Source organism: Etheostoma cragini, chromosome 15 (assembly GCF_013103735.1).
Source record: "Etheostoma cragini isolate CJK2018 chromosome 15, CSU_Ecrag_1.0, whole genome shotgun sequence".
In the NCBI taxonomy this organism is placed as follows: domain Eukaryota; kingdom Metazoa; phylum Chordata; class Actinopteri; order Perciformes; family Percidae; genus Etheostoma; species Etheostoma cragini.
In genome coordinates this window covers 19,698,439-19,717,920 of record NC_048421.1, presented here as the reverse complement: position 1 = coordinate 19,717,920, position 19,482 = coordinate 19,698,439, and the positions used below count along the sequence as shown (strand labels likewise).

The 19,482-nt window shown below is 39.4% G+C and overlaps 2 protein-coding genes across 10 annotated transcripts; both read right to left on the bottom strand.

Moving 5' to 3' along the window:
- Positions 1-1,481: 1,481 nt before the first annotated feature.
- mfsd11 (major facilitator superfamily domain containing 11) lies at positions 1,482-13,273 on the bottom strand. The gene is made up of 14 exons (XM_034894930.1): positions 13,000-13,273; positions 10,367-10,529; positions 10,215-10,270; positions 9,557-9,664; positions 9,389-9,468; positions 9,202-9,298; positions 9,033-9,091; positions 8,739-8,901; positions 6,530-6,573; positions 6,379-6,444; positions 6,162-6,287; positions 4,418-4,592; positions 2,873-3,008; positions 1,482-2,006 (listed from the first exon to the last, which is right to left on the bottom strand). Exons 2-14 carry the CDS (start codon positions 10,460-10,462, stop codon positions 1,845-1,847), a joined length of 1,368 nt encoding a protein of 455 aa, XP_034750821.1. The 5' UTR covers positions 10,463-10,529; positions 13,000-13,273; the 3' UTR covers positions 1,482-1,844.
- A 1,541-nt stretch (positions 13,274-14,814) lies between these two features.
- On the bottom strand, positions 14,815-19,120 carry srsf2b (serine and arginine rich splicing factor 2b). 9 transcript variants are annotated; one of them, XR_004659737.1, is made up of 5 exons: positions 18,455-19,120; positions 17,529-17,851; positions 16,876-17,116; positions 16,333-16,405; positions 14,815-15,031 (listed from the first exon to the last, which is right to left on the bottom strand). XR_004659737.1 is itself a non-coding variant. In XM_034894935.1 (3 exons), the coding sequence occupies exons 1-2, from the start codon at positions 18,862-18,864 to the stop codon at positions 17,542-17,544; spliced, it is 720 nt and encodes a 239-aa protein (XP_034750826.1). In that variant the 5' UTR covers positions 18,865-19,120; the 3' UTR covers positions 14,815-16,398; positions 17,529-17,541. The 9 variants fall into 9 exon arrangements, 3 of the variants coding, with proteins under 3 accessions (XP_034750826.1, XP_034750825.1, XP_034750827.1); XR_004659738.1 differs by having other exon boundaries at positions 16,966-17,116; XR_004659735.1 differs by having other exon boundaries at positions 14,815-16,405.
- Positions 19,121-19,482: the final 362 nt, after the last annotated feature.

Here is a 19,482-nt window from a genome sequence, read left to right as displayed (position 1 = left end):
AACATAGACATATACTGTAGGACATTGCATTTCATTGCATTATGGGGAGTGTAGGAATCAGCATATTGGAGCTTGAATGACCTGCCGGCTATTCCAATATCGACCAGTCTGTTCTCCAACTTCAGCAAAACGTAACCACTGGAGTACCCCTTTAACACACTTGCAAGATGTTATATCACCACTAAAGTGATTCAAATTCATCTCGTAGAGAAGTTGAATGTTTGAACCAAATTTTATTTTGAGATATTTCCCTCTAAACCAAAGTGGTGGACCGACTTAACTAGATCTGTAGAGCCGAGCTGCTAACGGAGAGCAAAAAACTAAAACTAAACTAAACGTCTGTTGCATGTTATCAGCTATGTGAAACAAAAGTTTAGCATCTCGCCATCTCTATTTTCCCCTTTTAACATTCTTCATATGAGGAGGTAAACAAAGTAGTGTTTTTTTTTCCCTCTTTCTTCTGTCACAAACCAAACCGCCTCCGTTAATTTCATTGAAGTTAATGCAGTCACCCACTTCTGATTAAGTGAGGTTTCCTGGAATGCAGAGTCACCCGGATTTTATGACAACTAAACCAATTATATAGCACTTAAGGTGCATCATAAAGGAACAAGAAAAGAAGCAAAAAAAGCATGGAATATGTCATTTGAGCAACACGTAGGCTATTGAGGTTGGGCAATGTGTTAGTTGTGTATATATATATATATATATATATATATATATATATATATATATATATATATATATATATATATATATATATATATATATATATATATATATATATATATATCTTATTGTGTAAGGGCTGTGCTGCACTTATCGCAGACAATGCAGCCAACAGGGTTGTTCAATTAAAAAGTGGCAATGATAATGAAAGAAGTAGTTAATGGGCTCACTACATTGGTACCTTTCTAATGTAGCAGATGAAAGCATGTTTGTGTTGCATGAGAGTTTGTGCAGAGAGATGCTTATTTCCTGTATTTTGTGTTGTCTTTGTAAAGCTGCGGAACGGGCTGAGTCCAAAAAAAATTTCCATTCGGGGACAATAAAGTATATCTTTTCTTATAACATAGTAGACGAATCGAGGGTGAACATGTCACTACTTAACTACATAAATAGAAAATGAAAAGGTCAACTTTTTCATAATGTTTCCTTTTCATTGCTTTGCATCCAATTTGCCGTCAGGTAAAAGGGTACTTTGGGTTTTTTGGAAGTGGGGTTATATGAGGTCCTTCTCCATAGTCAGCGCATTTCCTGCAGTCGATGGGGTCGGCACACCCCCAGTTTGGAGAACTCAGGTGTACTGACATGGGAGCTAAGCAATTTATTGCAGGCTGTCAGGTTTTATCTTCAGATCTCCAGCTGATTCACAATAAAGTCAGTGTTATTCCTCTTCTTCACACAGGCACTAGCAGCGGGATCCTTTACCCCACCCTCTTTATATCCTTGCTGACAGGCCCTCATATCAAAAGTCCTTTTTTTTATTAACACATCTTTATCTATCATGCCTCAGTACAATCTTTGTAAGGTATGTTCTTAATTTTTTTAGGATTTATTTTCAAATGTATGTCCAGTAAATAACGAGATAGAAAGCCAGAATGAGGTACTGTATATCTGGCTGCTCACGGTTCCTTCTCATGCCTTTAGAAATTAATTACAGGTAAAGATGGATGTTAATGTTTTTGCAGCCACTGCAAGGATTCTACATACCACAGTGTCAGTTTTAGTTTGCAGAGGCTGGGATGAGGTCATCGTCGGCATCGTCCCTTTGTTGATTCTTCCAGCTGTGGAGGGACCAAAGCACCTCCAGCTGTGCCCTCTTAATCCTCCCCATACGAGCATCAGATGCTGTCGTAGTCTGATTCTCGCCTCCTGGACTCAGCGTTCCACTCGGCCAAAAAGAAGGTCACGCAGCCCAGAAAGCCCATCAGGACCAGGATGAGCAGCTGCCAGTGCAGCAGCAGGTAGTTACTGTAGAAGAAGGCCAGAGCGGCCATGATGGACTGCAGCAAAAAAATAAAAAAAATAACGTGTTACAATTCAATTGTGACGTTGAATGACAAAAGTTTAAACTCATAGAAAACACCCATGAGGTAACTGATCCTCGGTGGGTAGAAAATGATTACTTCATACACCGAATATCTTCTTACATATTTTCTATCCAATGTTTTAACTCATTTCATGAGATCGTATAGGGCAGCACAATATTTCATGTTTTTACATCGCGATATCAACTGATATCAGCAGCATATCGCAAAAGACACTATTTTTTGTGATTTTTGTCTTAGTTAAAAGAAAATATGATAGAAAACTTCTTTTTCAATGGAGCCTTTTATATTGGATTTAATGTTGGAAAGTATTTTATTTCGTTTGTTTTTAACTTTACTAACTCAATATCACCTATAATATGGGGACTTACTTTTTCTGTATTATTTAATTACATATTATTCTATTTTATTTCATGTCGCTTACTCACTGACATTGCAATATTTTTGTACTATGGCCACCAAACTTTACTTAAAAATATGCTTTATATAATGCCACTTTACACTTTACTTTCATTCAGTACTTTTTGCACATTTTCTGTTGTTTGTTTGTCTGTTGGTTTGTTGTTGTTCTTTGCTGTAGAAAAATAGTAACAGTAACCAGGGAAATTCCCTATTGTGGGATGAATAAAGTATTATTTTAACTTCAACAAGCAATTTGTTGGATTTCAGCAGAACACTGAAAGCAGCAGAAATGAGTCCACTTTAATATGTTTATGTATCACAAGGACTATCGCGATTGCGATGTACAACAACGTTATGGCGTATTTTCTTCCTGTCGTGCAGCCCTAGTATGGTCCCAGTGAGCTGCGTCTGAAACCCACCTGTATGAACTTGAAGACGGCGAAGGCGGGGGCGCTGTTGTCGCGGAAGGTGAAGCCGATGATGCTGAGGAGCTGCGTGTTGAAGCAGCTGTCGCCAAAACCGAGCAGGAAGCTGCACAGCAACGCCACGCCGACACTGAGCAACAACACACAAAACAGGAACCGGAAAAAAAAAAACATAATGTTATCAAGTCATGAATACATTGATTCAGGAACATCGGTGGGGGCTGGGGTTTCAGAACATGATGGGTATATGTTGTATCAAACTAAATCTGGATTACATAGTTTCCCAAAGCCACTGCGAGCTAATAAGATCAGGCTGAGGAACTCTGAAACACAGACCTGAGGAATTAAGCACAGATCTAATGAATTTACAAAAAAAAACTTTTATTTTATACTGTATGAAGTGACAGGGATTTCCTGAAAATATATCTTAGTTTGTACAAGAGACAAAGCATCCTCCACATAACAAAAATACTGTTTCATTACCTTTAGATTGGCTATCTGCTCTGTCTTGGTATCTCTGATAAACACATTCCTGGATAATTGTGTATATATATATATATATATACAAACAGAGAAATGGATCGTTTTAGATAAAACAGATGATATTGTATCGGGGGGACGTCTGGTGATTCCCACGCCTAATATTCTGACCACCTATAAATACAATAAGTCTTATAGTGTACATGGTATTGTCATTACTCTCTTCTTAGTTCTGGTTCTATTTCCTACCATTTTTTCTTTCTTTGTGTAGAAAGTGTGTGTTTCTTTTTATTCCACTTATATTGAATGTGTATGTACTACATTGAGCTGCTGTGACAAGTGAGTTTCCCTATATTGGGATCAATACAGTCTTATCTTATCTTCCATTCAAACTTTATTTCCACTGCAGTAAACTAATAAAGTGACTGGAAAAATGTGCTGGCCAAGACAAAATATGAGAAATCTGTCATGAACTGTAAGCTTACTCATGTTCACAGTGCAGCAGGAAAGAGGAACTTTGGAGGAAATAGTGTTTCAGTGTGACGGACTGACTGGTTCAGCCTGAAAACTCGCCTGATCAGTCAGACGTCCTTCTAGTCTGGTCCCAGACCTCTGAGTCGTGCCCACTTATCCAATTTCTTCAGTGATTCAAACAATCCTGAGTTACTGAAGTAAGCCTGGTTTACCTGATAATCGTATGAATTAAGGGTTTTCCCTGCTACTACAAGCTGTTTTGGGAAGCACCTAAGCCAAATGAATGTAACTACATGATTTTTCTCAGATGATCTAATGATTGTAGCCTGTCCCCAATGGACTTCTTCAACAAGTTTGGTCTTTAAGCTTTTTTCATGTTATTTATTTATTATCTCCTCTAGCTGATCCAATGTTTTAGAAACAGATATGGTCCAAAATGATCTAAAATGGCTTCTTTTTAAATTAAAAAACATAAAATGTTCTTGAGGGAGGACCCCTCAGTCACCTAAGTCTTCCACAGACCTAGAGGGACCAGTGGACCTACCCCTCAGGTGTGAACTGTACCCTCTGCTGTGCTCTTTGTACCTGGGGGTGATGTAGGCCTGCAGGTCCGTCCCTGGCTCCGGTGCGATAGGAGCGTCGCTGGCAATGTTGAGGAAAATCAGATAAAAGGCGACATAGTGAGTGATGAGCCCCAGCAGCACCACTGGGTTCCTCCCAAACTGGTTGCACTTGTTCAGCATCCCAAACACGCCCCCTCCTGGCCAGAAGGAGCAGAGGGAAGAAGGAAATAGATCATTTGATGCCTCGTGCATACATCACATCATTTCCTCATTGTCTCTATAGTGCTTTCATGTGAAAGCTCAGAACATTTACTGACGTAGTAAAACACCTACCCGGCAATAAACCTGATTCTGATTCAGGCAAAGGACACATTTAAAAATGTACTTTACTTGGGTATTCATTTTCCCTTATCCTCCATATTTCCAGTATCCATTTTCTGCAGTTTTATATATTTTTACTCCACTACACTCATCTGACAGCTTTAGTCACTTTTCACATAACAGTTTTTCATCCCCTCCCTGTCCAGTGAAAACGGGGGATCTCCAGATGTGTTGATGTTGAATGTTTGTGATCCGGTGGAAAACGCATCGACCCAAAGCTGAAAACAGGACTGTGTTTCTGATACCATCAGAAGTTATCACGTTAGAGATACGTGGTTCTCACAGGACAACAGCGCTACAAACACATGATGATCTTATAGAACAGGACACATTGCTGTAGATTAAACTAGCCAACTAAATCTGTGTATTATTTGTCTATTCGTTTTTCAAAATGATATGTATTTTATTTTAAACGATTGATACACAGATTCAACAATATATTAAAAGGAGTTAAAATCACAACCTTAAACATCTATGGCAGTAAAACTACACATTAATGCAGCAGTAATATTAATCCAGAAATATCAGTTATAATAGGAAAACACTGACAGGTAACATGTTACTGCACAATACATACTTTTACTTTAAGTACTTTAAGCACATTTAGCTGATATTACTAACATATTTTTACTAAACCCTTGTGTTGACAAAATTTAAATGATGATTTTTAACTTTTTCTTACGTTCTGTCCCTTTTTGTTAGTAATACTAACTTATTGACTTTAGTTTTAAAGCTAGTTTTATTGTCAATAAACCTTATTTATAGGAAATTATACCTAATGTTTAAGTTAGAAAAGCAGAAATTAGGAATTATATGGATTAAAATTAAAGGAATGGATGTTGATGGATAATCAAAGACTGGAATATGTCAACTTTTACTCAATACTATTTCGAAACCACTTCAGTTTTTTCTCCAAATGCTATAAAATTGAAAAAGACGCCCCAAAATCAATGAAAGTAGAGATTTGTACTTCCCAAAGAGCATTGTGTGGAATCAATCATGTTATTTTGGGTAATTAAAAAGAACACTGATATAGGAAAACGGGTCAATTTGTCCTGAGGACAACATGAGCGTGAAGTTAGGTTTGGAATGCAGGTAGTAGAGTATTTTCTCAGTGTGATATTAGTACTTTTACTGCAGTACAGGATCTGAATACTTGTTCTACCACTGTAAGGAATAAGGTTAAGAAAGGACAGCAAGGTGGCCAGGATAGCTCTGTCGGTCGAGCGGGCGCACACATCTAAAGGTTTACTCAACGCAGCATAAACTGCATGTCATTCACCCCCCTCTCCCCTTTCATGTTTTCAACTGTCCTGTGAAAATAAAGGCCTAATAATTCCCAAACATATATTATATATAATATAGATAGGACACGGAGGACTCACCTAGGATCTCGCCTACGCCGATGCAGATGCCAGAGATGCCGATCAAACTCTTTGCATCTTGGCCGAAGCGGGTCATAGCTCCGATACACGTCCCATACACCCCGCTGTAGAACGTGAGTTCCAGGCCTGACAGAGCGAACACAGCCCAACGCATGAATCCAAACTCCAAATTTAAACTCCTCCTCCATACCTGCACACATCTTCTCATCTCACCCACCTGTGTATGCTATGGAAAGGCTCAGCAGCAGCATCTCTTTGGTGCCGAACATTTTACACGCTTTCACTGCAGAAAACAAGCTGGATGTTAGCACGTGTTGCACTAAGGGTTAGAGGCTCATGGAGTGGAGGTGATTTCAGCAGAAACTTACCAAAAGCATCAAGAGCTTGTGAGCAGAGGCTTACGCCAGGAGAGCTGCAAAGAGGTAAAGACATTCTGATGCTGAGAGATATGTACATATATTAATAAACTGCATGGATCTTTTCCCCCTTAACATTTCACAGGCTCATGTCTTTTGTCAGACATTTTCACCTTTAACTAACTTCCAACTCATCCCTTAACCGTACTGGGTTGTCCTGGCGACTGTATCACAGCAGACAAATGTGGAAAAGACAACAGAGGATAGCATTTACAGTAAAAGGTCACCTGTCTCGTCCAGTACTGTTCCACTGAAAGAAAAGAAAAAATCCTTTCCTGCTCCAAGTGGGAACGACCGGGGCTCCCGTCTGTCTTTTAAAAAATTATTCTCCAGGACATTTTTTTTAAATGGAATTTAAGGTTATTAATAAAGGAGTCTCAAGCAGGGGCCCTGCTAAACATGCTGGGTCCCCAGCTTAACAGCGATGATGCCATAAATAGATCCATGGTGAGTCCCATAGTTCCCATGTAGTCAACTATCACAGCTGTGCTGATCTCAATACACCTTGGAATGCACAGATGTCTTCGGGAGCCAAATTATACATCAGACAGAATAAATCATGCGTTCAACGGGGTTCTCTTCGATGGATATCAAGCTGTGGGAAACTGAACTTATTGCAGCCACCATTCAATGTGGCTACCATGAGAGACACACAAACACACAAGTTTGGGTTCACTTAGAAATTTCCATTGCACTCCATTATAGACAGAATACCAGCTGAGATCAGTTGCATTGTTTATTAACCAGGGCAGCAGTTTTCAGATTAAATTATGTGTTTACATAATTGCAAAAGGGTTCTCCAACGTTTTCTCAGGTAGATTTTTAAAATGATAAGTTGATGATGATTGCCTTAGGAAAACTGGGGGAACGGTTGTTGATTATGGGCAATATACTGTAGATATTGCATTAAAGATCAGCCCCCCCCCCCCCCCCCCACACACACACACTCAGATCAGCTGGTATTCTGTCCATAATGGAGTGGTATGGAAATTTTTAAGTGAACCCAAACTTTTGACCGGTAGTTTGTCTGTGTTGTTCCAATACTATTTTTGCCTTCCCGATACTGAGTCCGTGACCTAAACTTGCGTATTGGCCGGTTCTGAGTACTGATCCGATTCCATTGTGTGTAAAACAACATAAATTTTATTATTTTTTAACGGCTGTATACTTCAGTCCCTGTATGGAGGTGATAAGATTGCTATCGTATGGCCTGGCTCGGGTTAAACTCTTTGAGAAACATGAACAAAAAACCTAACAGTGAATGCCAAAGAACTTTCTTTATCTAGGTTGACGGTGAGTCATGATGGAAAATTAACATAAATAAACTACTTTAATGTACATTTTCTTCAGGGCTAAATTAGGCAGTATCAGATCTGTGCATAAACTCCAGTACTTGGCGATAGCAGCATTTTAGGCCGTATCTGATACTGGTATTGTGATTAGAACATATATAATCATATTACCTTGTTTTATCACCTACTAGTTACTGTATTTGTTGTAGTTTGCTTTATTAAACTGCTAATATTGTCTTGTGAAGCATTTTGTAAAATCCATTTTCAAAACTGCTAAATAACTTAATGTAATATATGGTTATTAATGTTATTATTCCATCGTTATTACGTCTGAAGACAACAAGAGCAAAACCTCAGTGTATATGTGTAATTATGGTTTTAAGTTGTGACATTTATTACGTCACATCCTGCTTTTTCTTTATTTCTAGAGACACATCAGCACAGTCTTGATGCTGATGGAGGATGAGCGCCAGGCTTCACATTGCAAAGCAGAGTAACTGTTTGTTTTCCTGTGGTCTCAATAATAATATAACAACAATATCCTCCCCCTTCTGCATTGAGTGGCTCCTTTTCGCTTTGTATTATCACTTAATATCTCTGAAGCTTGCACTTGAAGTCTAACTTCGGGGTTATTTAATTCCAGGGTTTCAGTCTCTGATCTTCAAACTGTTGAGTCCGATTCATCATCTGAAGACTGAACATGATATGATGCAGGTTCTTATAAAACAAATCATCTTTAAATCTATTAAAGTTTATACAGAAACCCGATCACATTGAAAACTTGAGGGACCACATATCCTATTTCCCAGGACATTTTGATAAAGTTTGTCATTTTCCAGGACGTTTTCATGACTCCTGAGAACACTCACCTGCCTGTGGAAACGCTCTCTGACGATTCAGCCTGCAGCAGCGACTCCGACTGCTCAGAGGGAGCAGCGGGTTCAGGGTCAGGCTTCCGGATCAGAAAAAAGAGGAAGCAACCCACCAGACTGATAACCGTGAGAGAGATGAACACCGTCTGGCGGTCCTTGTCTGGGACACACAGCATGAGTCACACGCTTAAAATGAAACTCCTTACAGAGAAGTCTGCAGTGGAACTGAACTCCATGAAAAGCTATAAATAAACGTGGCAGAGATTAGATAAAATACAGCTTGCTTTATACCTGTTATGTGAACGTGTCCATGCCAGGCACAGTATATGTATAGATTTCCAAAGAATAAGCTGCAGAGAGATGGAAATAATTTTACATTCAGAACTCAAGTTGTACACCAAACACAACAGTTTTCCATTAAACTAAATTAAGGTACATGCTGGGGGAAAGAAATGTTTACCTGAACTGCAACAACGCCCAGAATATGCCACTGTTTCTTCCAATGGTGTTATCAGTGGAGTTGATGGCCAGCACATTTCCCTGAGCTGTCCACAAGACTTACAACACAAAAAGGAACAATCAGAAGATGCAACTGTGGAGAAGGCCTACTCCCTTTTAGAAGTGGTCAATAGATAATGTCTCTTTACCTGCCGCTCCTATTCCAACCAACACAGACGCTGTATAGAAGCTCCACGTGTATGGGTAAATGAACATGGCTATGTAGCCGCTGTAGAAAACATCATTAGGAGACATTAGACGACTGAATTTGCACGAAAGGGACACGTCAGGGGTTGTGTTAGTTATTGTGAGCTCACCTGTACAACAGCCCACTGAAAAACATTGACAGCTGCGGTCCAATGACGGTCACCACTGACGGGGCGATCAGGTTGGATGCAGAGAAAACTCCATAGATGATGGCCATGCTACAAGTGACAGACGGCAGGACAGTTAATGTGTACAGTAAAGGGAAATGTGTACACTATCGAGCCCATGGAGGACTTGAGATGAAAAAAATGACGCATTTTGGGGGATAGATTTTCCCTTGTGCATTCAAATATTTCATATTATTTTAAGTGGTACGATTACGGTCATTTAGACAGAACAGCAGTCCATACATATAGTCTATGCCAGCTGCCAGGGTGGGGGTCAAAGGGTACAGAGGACACAGATGGTGTGGGTTGGATAAGGAGTCCCAATTTGAAAAATGCTGTGTTCTATATGCCCTGATGGTCCGCCTGCATGAAGGATGTTTCTTGCGACTCAGAGTAACATCTGTTCCCTTAAAAGGTTTACCTCAGATCGAATTACCCTTTAAAGGATTTCAAGGATTGCGACAGATTGGATTATAGAAAGTCTGTATCGGAGCTGAGAAAGTCTACAACATGTTGTGCTCACTCTAACCTCTGCACAGATAGTGTGTAGTGTAGCATCAGATGAAAACCAAAATTGAAAAGATAATCTAAGGATACCTACCTTGTGTAGCCGCTGCCATGGAACTCAGTGTTATTGAAGCTCTTGATAACGGTTTGCTGTAAAGATCCAGAAAGAAGACAGTTTAGAACTGAAGACTATGTCTGACGTTATGTGGGAACAGTCTGGGATGTGCATTGGTATATCCAACCTACCTCTATATTGCCACATGTTTGAAAAGCAGTGAACATAAACATAAAGCCGAAGCCTAGTACGACGATGTTCAACAGCCTCTTCCCTTCTGGACTCATTTTGTTGGATATTTGCAAATTCCTTGAGACAATAAACCAAAGAAATCTACTGCCGTGAATGGCACATCTGAGAATAGAAGAAAAGTAGAAATAAATAAGCAACATACAAGGCAATCACTGAAACATAACAAAATTGCATATTTTATTTTACTTAACATCTTTCAAAAAATCTGTAGTTTTATTACAGGCCTGCCCGATATTAGGGAAAAACTGAGATTGCGATAATTTTTTTCACTGCATTAAATATTGCAATATCAAAAAGGAAAAGTAATTTTTAAAAGATGACATAAATAGCTCTATTTGGAAATAATAAAATCATTCTCGACTACAGTGGTGATTTTGTAGGGGAGTGCATCTACATAGAAGATAAAAATAAAAAAGGATCTTTCCTAATGTGAACAATTCTTAGTTGAACTTTAAGACTTTACAAACACCAAAGCAAGTAAGCGTTATGACTTCTTCTGAAGTAATTTTAAAAAGGGAAATACTCTGGTTGACTAGCATGACACCATTGTATTCATGTAATACTATCAATCCAGCCTAAAGTGGATGACAGCGACTGCATGTTGCTTCCTCTTAATGTCAGGTTGTGGTCGACTAGCGGGGCCAGCATGTTAGTTTGATAAATTGATCAGACCTGAATGTCACACACACTAGTAACAAACTATTTATCCAAGAACAATTAAATCAGTGGAAATTACGTTAGATCAGACAGACTTCTGTTCTAGATTTGTGTTAAGTTTCCAGCGTCGCGGCTCCAAACCGTAACGTTAGTTGGGACGGACAGACCCCTTGTTTCTTTGGACTAACTATATTAGCTTTAGCCTGGCTGGTAGCAGCTTTCTGCTTATTTCTTCAGTCTAACTATATTAGCTTTAGCCCGGCTGGTAGTAGCTTTCTGCTCATTTCTTCAGGCTAACTATATTAGCTTTAGCCTGGCTGGTAGTAGCTTTCTGCTTATTTATTTAGGCTAACTATATTAGCTTTAGCCTGGCTGGTAGCAGCTTTCTGCTTATTTCTTCAGGCTAACTATATTAGCTTTAGCCTGGCTGGTAGCAGCTTTCTGCTTGTTTCTTCAGACTAACTATATTAGCTTCAGCCTGGGTGGTAGCAGCTTTCTGCTTGTTTCTTTAGGCTAACTCTATTAGCTTTAGCCTGGCTGGTAGCAGCTTTCTCCTTGTTTCTTTAGGCTAACTCTATTAGCTTTAGCCTGGCTGGTAGCAGCTTTCTGCGTGGGGAAAATGGCCGGGAGACGTTGTGATTATGTTGCATTATTCAAGTGATTTAGTTTTTGTGTCAGCGGCAGCAGCTGCCTACGGTACTTTTCTACACACGGAGAGCTTGACTTCCCATAACAAACCCCGTCGGACTAACGTTACATACACACGCTGCCCAAATAGTACCGCTCTTAAAGAGGAATCGTCGGCCGGTAATAATCATGTAAAAAGGAGAACGGGCAAAGTTTACATTTATGTCAAGCAGTAAAAAAGGTTTCGTGTCAACATTGCAACGTCCTGCGATGTGACTATCGTGCACATCGCAATGTCGATGCTAAAACATAATATTGTTCAGCCCGGCTTTATTATCACAAATACACACTTAAAAAAGCTGTAACAAGTCGTAAACGCTTCCCAACCTTTTTGACTTGACCGCACACACTGATTATTTCGTCACAAAAATAATGTACACAACAACTTTATTTTTTATTAAAAGGTCACATTTTTACATTAATGTGTGTTCCCCTAGCCTGCCTATGGTCCCTCAGTGGCTAGAAATGGTGATAGGTGTAAACCAAGTCCTAGGTATCCTGCTCTGCCTTTGAGAAAAATGAAAGCTCAGATGGGCTGATCAGGAATCTTGCTCCTTATGACATCATAAGGAGCAAGGTTACCTCCTCTTTCTCTGCTTTGCCCACCCAGAGAATTTGGCTCCTATGAGGGAGAGACATCATGGCTTTCAAACGAGCAAAGTGGCAGTTGGTCAAGTCACCTTGTCCCTCTCCCCTTTCCTCCCTAAAAAGCTACAGACTCAGAAATGGCACATACTAAGGAAAGCTCATTGTGGGACTGGCTCTAGTGGCTGGAATTCTGCACCAAGGCTGAATTTTGGGAAAGGGACTTCAACTATGGTATTAAGGATCACTAAGGACTATATAAAAGCATCCAAAGAACATAATGTCATGGGACCTTTAAATGTCTTTCAGAATCGCTTCCCAACGTGCCCCGCCGCCTTCCATCTCATGTGGTGATAACAGCCTAGACATGACAAACGTTATCTAAAGGTTAGCTTTAGAAGAAGTGTTGTTTTGGTTAATGGGCTGTATGCAATCATGTGTGTAGTACAAGTGGATCGTACACCTAAAAGATTATTTTTTTAATAAGTATGTCTGACTATATAAGCAACGGGACATTGAAATGACAGCTTTTTACATGAGACTCATTTCTTAAACCGAAGAAGAAAGATCAAGACAACATCTGATGGCAAGAGACAGAGGTGTCTTTAGGTCAGCTGCAGGGACAGACACAGAAACAACTTACCAACAGCACTGAAGCTGCTTAGCTAACCCGTCTGGCTGCTCCTCGGAGTGTTGTTATTAGTAGAATATATACATAGTTAGCTCTTTGTGGAAGTCCCCGTATCCTCAGCTAGCTAGTCATCGTCTCCGAGCGGTTTCTAAACTAACTTTGACATCACGGTCCCGTCCCGTCGTGTAAAACTGGCTGTATGGAGACTTTCACCGGTAAACAGGTCCAAAACTAGAAAGGGCAGTCATGTGAGTCAATCAGCTGACTGTAGTGTTAGCTGGCTTTTTTTCTCCTTTCTTACATAAAATCGTGGATTTACAAACGTCCAACGCCATGAATCTACCAACAGCGCATCTGCTTAAACCTATCCAGGTTTGTTTAGTTTGGTTGTGTAAAATGGATTCTACTTCCGGTTGTTTTTTTTTTTGGGAGGGTTATTTTATTGAAATTGACCATTTACAAACACGAAGGCCTCTTGAAAAACAAGGCTGTTAGATCAGAATGAAAACTGAAATTATATACGTGCTTTTTTTTTAATAAACTAAAAATATGAAGTAGAAAACTTCCGGTTAGTTCTTTAGCAAATATACTAGACACAGCGTTAGGCATAGATAAAACAAAATGTAAACGACATTTGTTAACACTTCATTTAAATCCTTTCGAAATTGAAAACCGAAGCATTTGAGGTAACATTTATTTCATTTTACGTTACAGCTAGCAAGCAATTAAAACTACTTCCGGTTGAAAAGGACGCCTGAACACTAAATAATAACCACGTGGCCATTGAATGATTGTCTACAAATAACTCCAAAAAACGTTTTTATTTTTCTTGTTGGCAATTTACATTTACCACTTCTAAAAACTAAAATTAAAATCAATTAGTTTGTTTGTACCCCTCTTGTAATATGTTACATGTCCTTTTTTAAATCTGGACCATGCGTCTGAACAAATGTTTTATACAGACTTTAAGACAGATTTGAGGTACTTGAACTTTGATCATTTTAGGGCACAATATATATATATATATATATATATATATATTTTTATTATGTCAACTGGTTCAATCAACAAATTGCAAAAGACACCACGTTTTTATCCAAGTAGAAAACTGCACTTTAAATTCAATTGTAATTCTTTTTAGTGATGCCTATATGCAATTCAAAAATATGTTATTTTAAATTTATCAAGCAATTTGTTTGTGTTTTAGTAAAATACTGAAAAGCAGCAGAAAAGCAGAGCCGAGTACACTTTAATATCGGTTTATCACAGTATCCATACCCTTTATTGCATATCGCTTATTGTCCTCATATTGTGCAGCCCTCGAGTATTTCCATTTCATGCTACTTCATACTTCTTCTCCACTACGTCTCAAGAGATAAATAATCGACCTTTTACTCTTCCAAACTATTTGACAGTGTTAGTTACATTTTAGATGATTTTCATCGCCTTCCTGTCAAGTGAAAATGATATTTCTCCAGACGTGTTGATTTAAATGTTTGGGATAAACTGAAGAATGAAGTGTTGCAGAAATATTCATCCAGAAACAGATATAATAGGAAGACAAGGAATATGTTAATGCACAATACATACTTTACTAAGTTTAAATGCTTTTAGCTGATTATACTTTCACTTAGAATACTGGACTTCAAAATCCTAGAGTACGTCCATAGTGTGGTATAAGTAGTTTAACTGCAGTGAAGGATCTAAATACTTCTTCCGCCTCTGCTTTGTTTATATCTATACATCTAATTCTGAAGCATGCTGTTGCCAAGTACCGCGTTAAGCAGTAAATGTACACCCCCAAATAAGTGAGTAATAAAAAGACCATTTTAGACAAACACCAAATCTTTAATGAAAGTTACATTTGTCATCCATAACCATATGGGAAAAACATTTCGTCTTACAAAGGGGTGAGACTGTAGCGACCGAACCACTGGTAGTCACAGGAGCATTCTGGAGAATACTGGATACATCCAAGCACTCAGCAGAGCAACACGCCACCTTAACAGCTAACCAGCAATACTCAACTGCTACACAACTGCGCCTAGTGCACAAAACAAACATACAAGCAGGATTAGGATAAAAAAAAAATGTAAAGAAGAGAAAAAAAGAAGAAAAAAAACTGTGTACAGAGTCCAGTAAATGATGTCCTGTAAGATTCAACTAAAGATTTAAGGAGATGATCTTATCCTCAAAATATGTGACTGACCTGAAACAATCTTCAAACTGCTAGACTTTACATCACCCGTCACTTTTTTTTGGAAACTGTATATGCAATTACATTTAACACATTTATCACAGGAGTTAAAATGTCTAACAAAGACACCCTGAGCTGCAGAAATTAGAGATTGTAAGAAAGCCACTTCATTACGGTTTTGAGGGATTACTTTAATGAATTATTTGCTCAGATATTAATAAAAAATAAGCAAATTTTAAAGGTTGGTGTGGATTAAGTCATTTTCGATTTATCTCTTGCTAAACAAGACATGGCTTTTTCAGATGTGTCCAGCTATCCTGACACCACGGGCCTGTATCACTAAGAGAGATTAAAAGTTGTTCGCCAGCTAAATTTGAGCTTTACTCGGGCTTTCACAAAGCTGCTCACTCACCACGATAGATCACCATGGCTAACGCAAAAATATATATCTACATTTCTACAGGATCTCGACATGGATGAAAGCACTACATTTACCATAAAGTGAAACATTTACAAGAAGTAAGTCACTTGTTAAAGGCTGAAATTTAAATCGAGCGACACAAATTGATTTAAAGGAAAAGATTTGGAGAACAGTTGAACTTTGACGATACAATTATAATCAAGAAAATGGACCACATTTTGATGGTTAATAAAAATTGTCAGTTGCAGCCCTAGAAATGTTTCCACATTAGTATAGTCTTTGCTTTTTATACCGAATTATACCAGAGGATAATTCTAGAACTTCTGACTCAAATAAAAATAGCTTACAGCTTGCCTGTGATAATGAAGTCTGTTTTTTTTTGTGTAAAAGTTTTCATTGCTGAATTGAGTCAGTTGGGAACCAAATTCAAGCAAAAGGTAATCCAAGATCAATGTGAGGCTCAAAGCGTTGAAAGTCAAAGAAAGCTGGACAATGTAGTCGCTTATATTAACAGGCCCATGGGGAGAAGAACTTAAAAAGGGCAACTTGTGTATTATCCTGTGTCATTGTTACAAAACCAGGTCAGAACAGTAATTCCTGTCCACACTGAACCAGATTGACTAAAATTATGAAAATAAAAACCATAGCACATGAATGAAGTGACAAAGCCTTTTGTTGTGGCCAAAATGAATCAAACAAACCAAAGCATGGAAGACACAATAATAACCTTTTAAAGCAGGACACTGTTGCTTGCGTTGGATCCAGTCTTGGACTTGAAGCTTTCAGTCTTCACCTGAAAACTGTCAGAACATCAATAGTTAGTACAGAACACCAAGAACCAGTCATTTAAAATTGGACTGATTATTGTTCTTTTTATTTATTTATATATATAAAAAATCTAATAGACATTTTGCACATTTAATGGGATTTGTATGTCATTTGAATGAACGAATGAATGAATGAATGAATAAGTACATTTATATTTTTAATCATTTGAATAAGTTGAGTTTTGCCAGACCACAATTACTAAATTGCATTGTAAGGTTGGCGTGTGTTTGGGGCGTTCATGTTGACAAGCATCAGCGTTCATTTTGGTATTTGTAATTGGAGATGTATAAAAGCTGAATGTTCAAACACGCATATCTGATTACAGCCTTCTTTTCCAACTACAGCCTACAGATTTTAACCTGAAATCTGTTGTATTTAAAATGTGGTACAAGAAAAGATGAATGGAACTAACAAACTGACATGGGAGTAGAGTTGGACAAACCTTAGTGCCCCGCAAGCACCAGTGTCCCCCGGCCCGGGACGAGGCCTGGAGGACAGTTTTATGTTCAATGCCAGACACCGACAGACGTACCTCAACACCAAACCCCAACACTGACTGCCTCCACCCTGCTGCACAGAAACCCTCACCAGCAGCAGGCGGCCTGTGGGCAGCTCACCACACACCTTCTAACTGCTCATACTGCCTCAGCTCAAACTCCACTTTAGCAAACAGGATGCCGCAGCTTGGGAAGGAAAGAATTCCAGATTTGGTTTACAGAACTGTTCTTAAAAAACACTTCGCTTAGTATTCAACAAAAATGATGAGCACTGCGTATGACAGAAAATGTAAGTTGCTGATCCAAAAAGATCCCCAAGATGCATCTTTACAGGGGCAAAGAAACATGGGTCTTTGTTTGGGCAAGCGCTGGTATTAAAAACTAAGATTTAGGAGCCAACTATTCCAGATGGTATTATTCTAAAATGGTCAGAGTACCAGCCAAATTGGCTGCTATGGGGGATAAACTTACCAGCTACAGACACATTTACCTACTACCAATACTGGTAGTAACTTAAAAATATATGGAAGAAATGAAAGAAAACCAACAAAATAAATCTTACTGCCTGTGCAATCAATGACATCATGTCAGAACTCACCTGAAGCTGAGCTCTAGGGTGTTTCGCCTCCATTTTCTGCTGCTGACTTGGGCTGGCTTTTAGATCTCGACCTGGAACTTCTTTTGTAGACAGGGCTTCTGGACCTGGACTTGGACTTGGATTTAGACTTAGACTTGGACCGGGACCTGGATCTAGATCTGGAACGAGACGGGGACTTGGCCTTCTTGTTCCTGGGAGAGTGAGACTTGGATCGGGAGTAGGAGCGGGACCTGGATCTGCTGTAGCGGGATCGGCTTCGGGAACGAGAGCGGCTCCTGCTGCGGGACCTGCTGCGTCTTCTGTGTCTCGGGCTGGGGGAAGAGCTGAATACATTCAGTGGGTTGAGTTATCATCTACTATGTGAAAACAACTGGCACTGAACTCAGTGAAATATTATACATTATACAGACTTAAAATTAGGCTTGCAAACATTTTCATTAAAATATTAAACTGACTGCATTAGCAGATACTACATCCCCAAAGAACTGAATACATGCAAATTTATATTGAAATAACAGAAGTAGATATGCAGATAGCAATTTCACTATCTGCATAACTACTTGGAAATAAAGTTGGATTCTAAAAAGCTGTCGTTACTGAAAATGTCTGATTATTGCTGATTGTCTTTAACAGAAAGGGATTTTATTACCGAAATAATAAGCCAGATATACAGTTATATATACTGTTACGGATCAGTTGGTTCTATTGGAAAAAGGCGGCATCAAAACGTCTTCTGTAAACTAATTTCATAACCGTTTATGCTATCTGTGCCGAATTGTTTGGTGGATTCGCAAAGATATTTTACCTTAAAGTGTGTTGGTCAATTTACCAAGGCTACTCTGAAAAGGCAAATTCGTCAATGGAGTCTGGCAACGGATTGCGTCTATACAAAAGGGCAATCTAAGCGGTTACGCGCTTATTCTTACCTCCTGCTTCTGCGTCCATGGCCGCCGTACCTCCTGGTCTGCCCTCCTCGCCGGCCTCCTCCACCACCTCCTCCTCCTCCACCGCCGCCGCCACCACCACCACTACCGCCGTAGTGAGAATCGGGGGGTCTGCCGTAGCGGGCCATTTGGACTCGCAACTCTCGTCCATCCAGGAGCGCGCCATCCATGGCGTCCATTGCGTCCTCGGCGTCACGTTTGTCGTGGAACCGCACAAAAGCGAAACCCCGACTTTCTTTCGTGTAGCGGTCTCGGGGAATATACACGTCCCCTACACGGCCATACTTTTCGAACACACGTCTAAGGGTTTCGGGCGAAGTTCGGTACGTTAAGTTGTCCACTTTGAGGGAAGTCATGCCGTCGACGTCTGGCGGAGGCCTACCGTAACTCATGGTGATTAACCTGTGAGGCCTAGCAACCGTTCTCAAAACAATTGATATCTCGGCTACGATAGAGCCTACCTGTTAGTAAAAGTCCGAACGCACACACACGAGTGTGTATTTTAAATGGATTTGCCTCGTCTGTGGGGTATTCAGGGACAAAAAACCGCAAATGAGCGACTTCTTCCGCACAACTCCGTCTGCCTCGCGTTCAACTGCCCGAAACCAAACCAGTGCGTGCACTTCTTCTGCTTCACAAATTAGGCACTCCTCGGCATCATATGCCTCACTGGCGCCCCCTTCTTCTTCTTCTACTTCTTCTTAAGGGTTTTACCATAGACAGTCAATTAATGTTAAAACACAGTTATTAACTGTCTTTAATTAATTATTAAAGACTGATACCACCAGTTGGCATCTATTAACGTGCCCCCTTTTTCATTTAATTTTGCCTAGTTGTTCTTAGATTGGGTGCAGTACCTCCACCATCTAGGGTGGAGTCTGGATCAGAATGTCTAGTGTTTATAATATTCATAATTCTATTAATTTAAAAAATCTCCTCAATCATATTGATTTTTTTTATACTGAATAGATACTGAAATAATAGTCTTGCAATGCCAGACCCCCACATCT

What these genes read in the sequence shown, in the direction of transcription:
- mfsd11 (XM_034894930.1), bottom strand. Translation starts at nt 10,462, where the DNA reads ATGAGTCCAGAAGGGAAGAGGCTGTTGAACATCGTCGTACTAGGCTTC. An exon ending in GGTTGGAATAGGAGCGGCAG is followed by an intron (nt 9,299 to 9,388) that starts GTAAAGAGACAT and finishes TTGTGTTGTAAG; the next exon opens with TCTTGTGGACAGCTCAGGGA. An exon ending in TGGGCGTTGTTGCAGTTCAG is followed by an intron (nt 9,092 to 9,201) that starts GTAAACATTTCT and finishes ATCTCTCTGCAG; the next exon opens with CTTATTCTTTGGAAATCTAT.
- srsf2b (XM_034894935.1), bottom strand. Translation starts at nt 18,864, where the DNA reads ATGAGTTACGGTAGGCCTCCGCCAGACGTCGACGGCATGACTTCCCTC. An exon ending in CATGGACGCAGAAGCAGGAG is followed by an intron (nt 17,852 to 18,454) that starts GTAAGAATAAGC and finishes GAATGTATTCAG; the next exon opens with CTCTTCCCCCAGCCCGAGAC.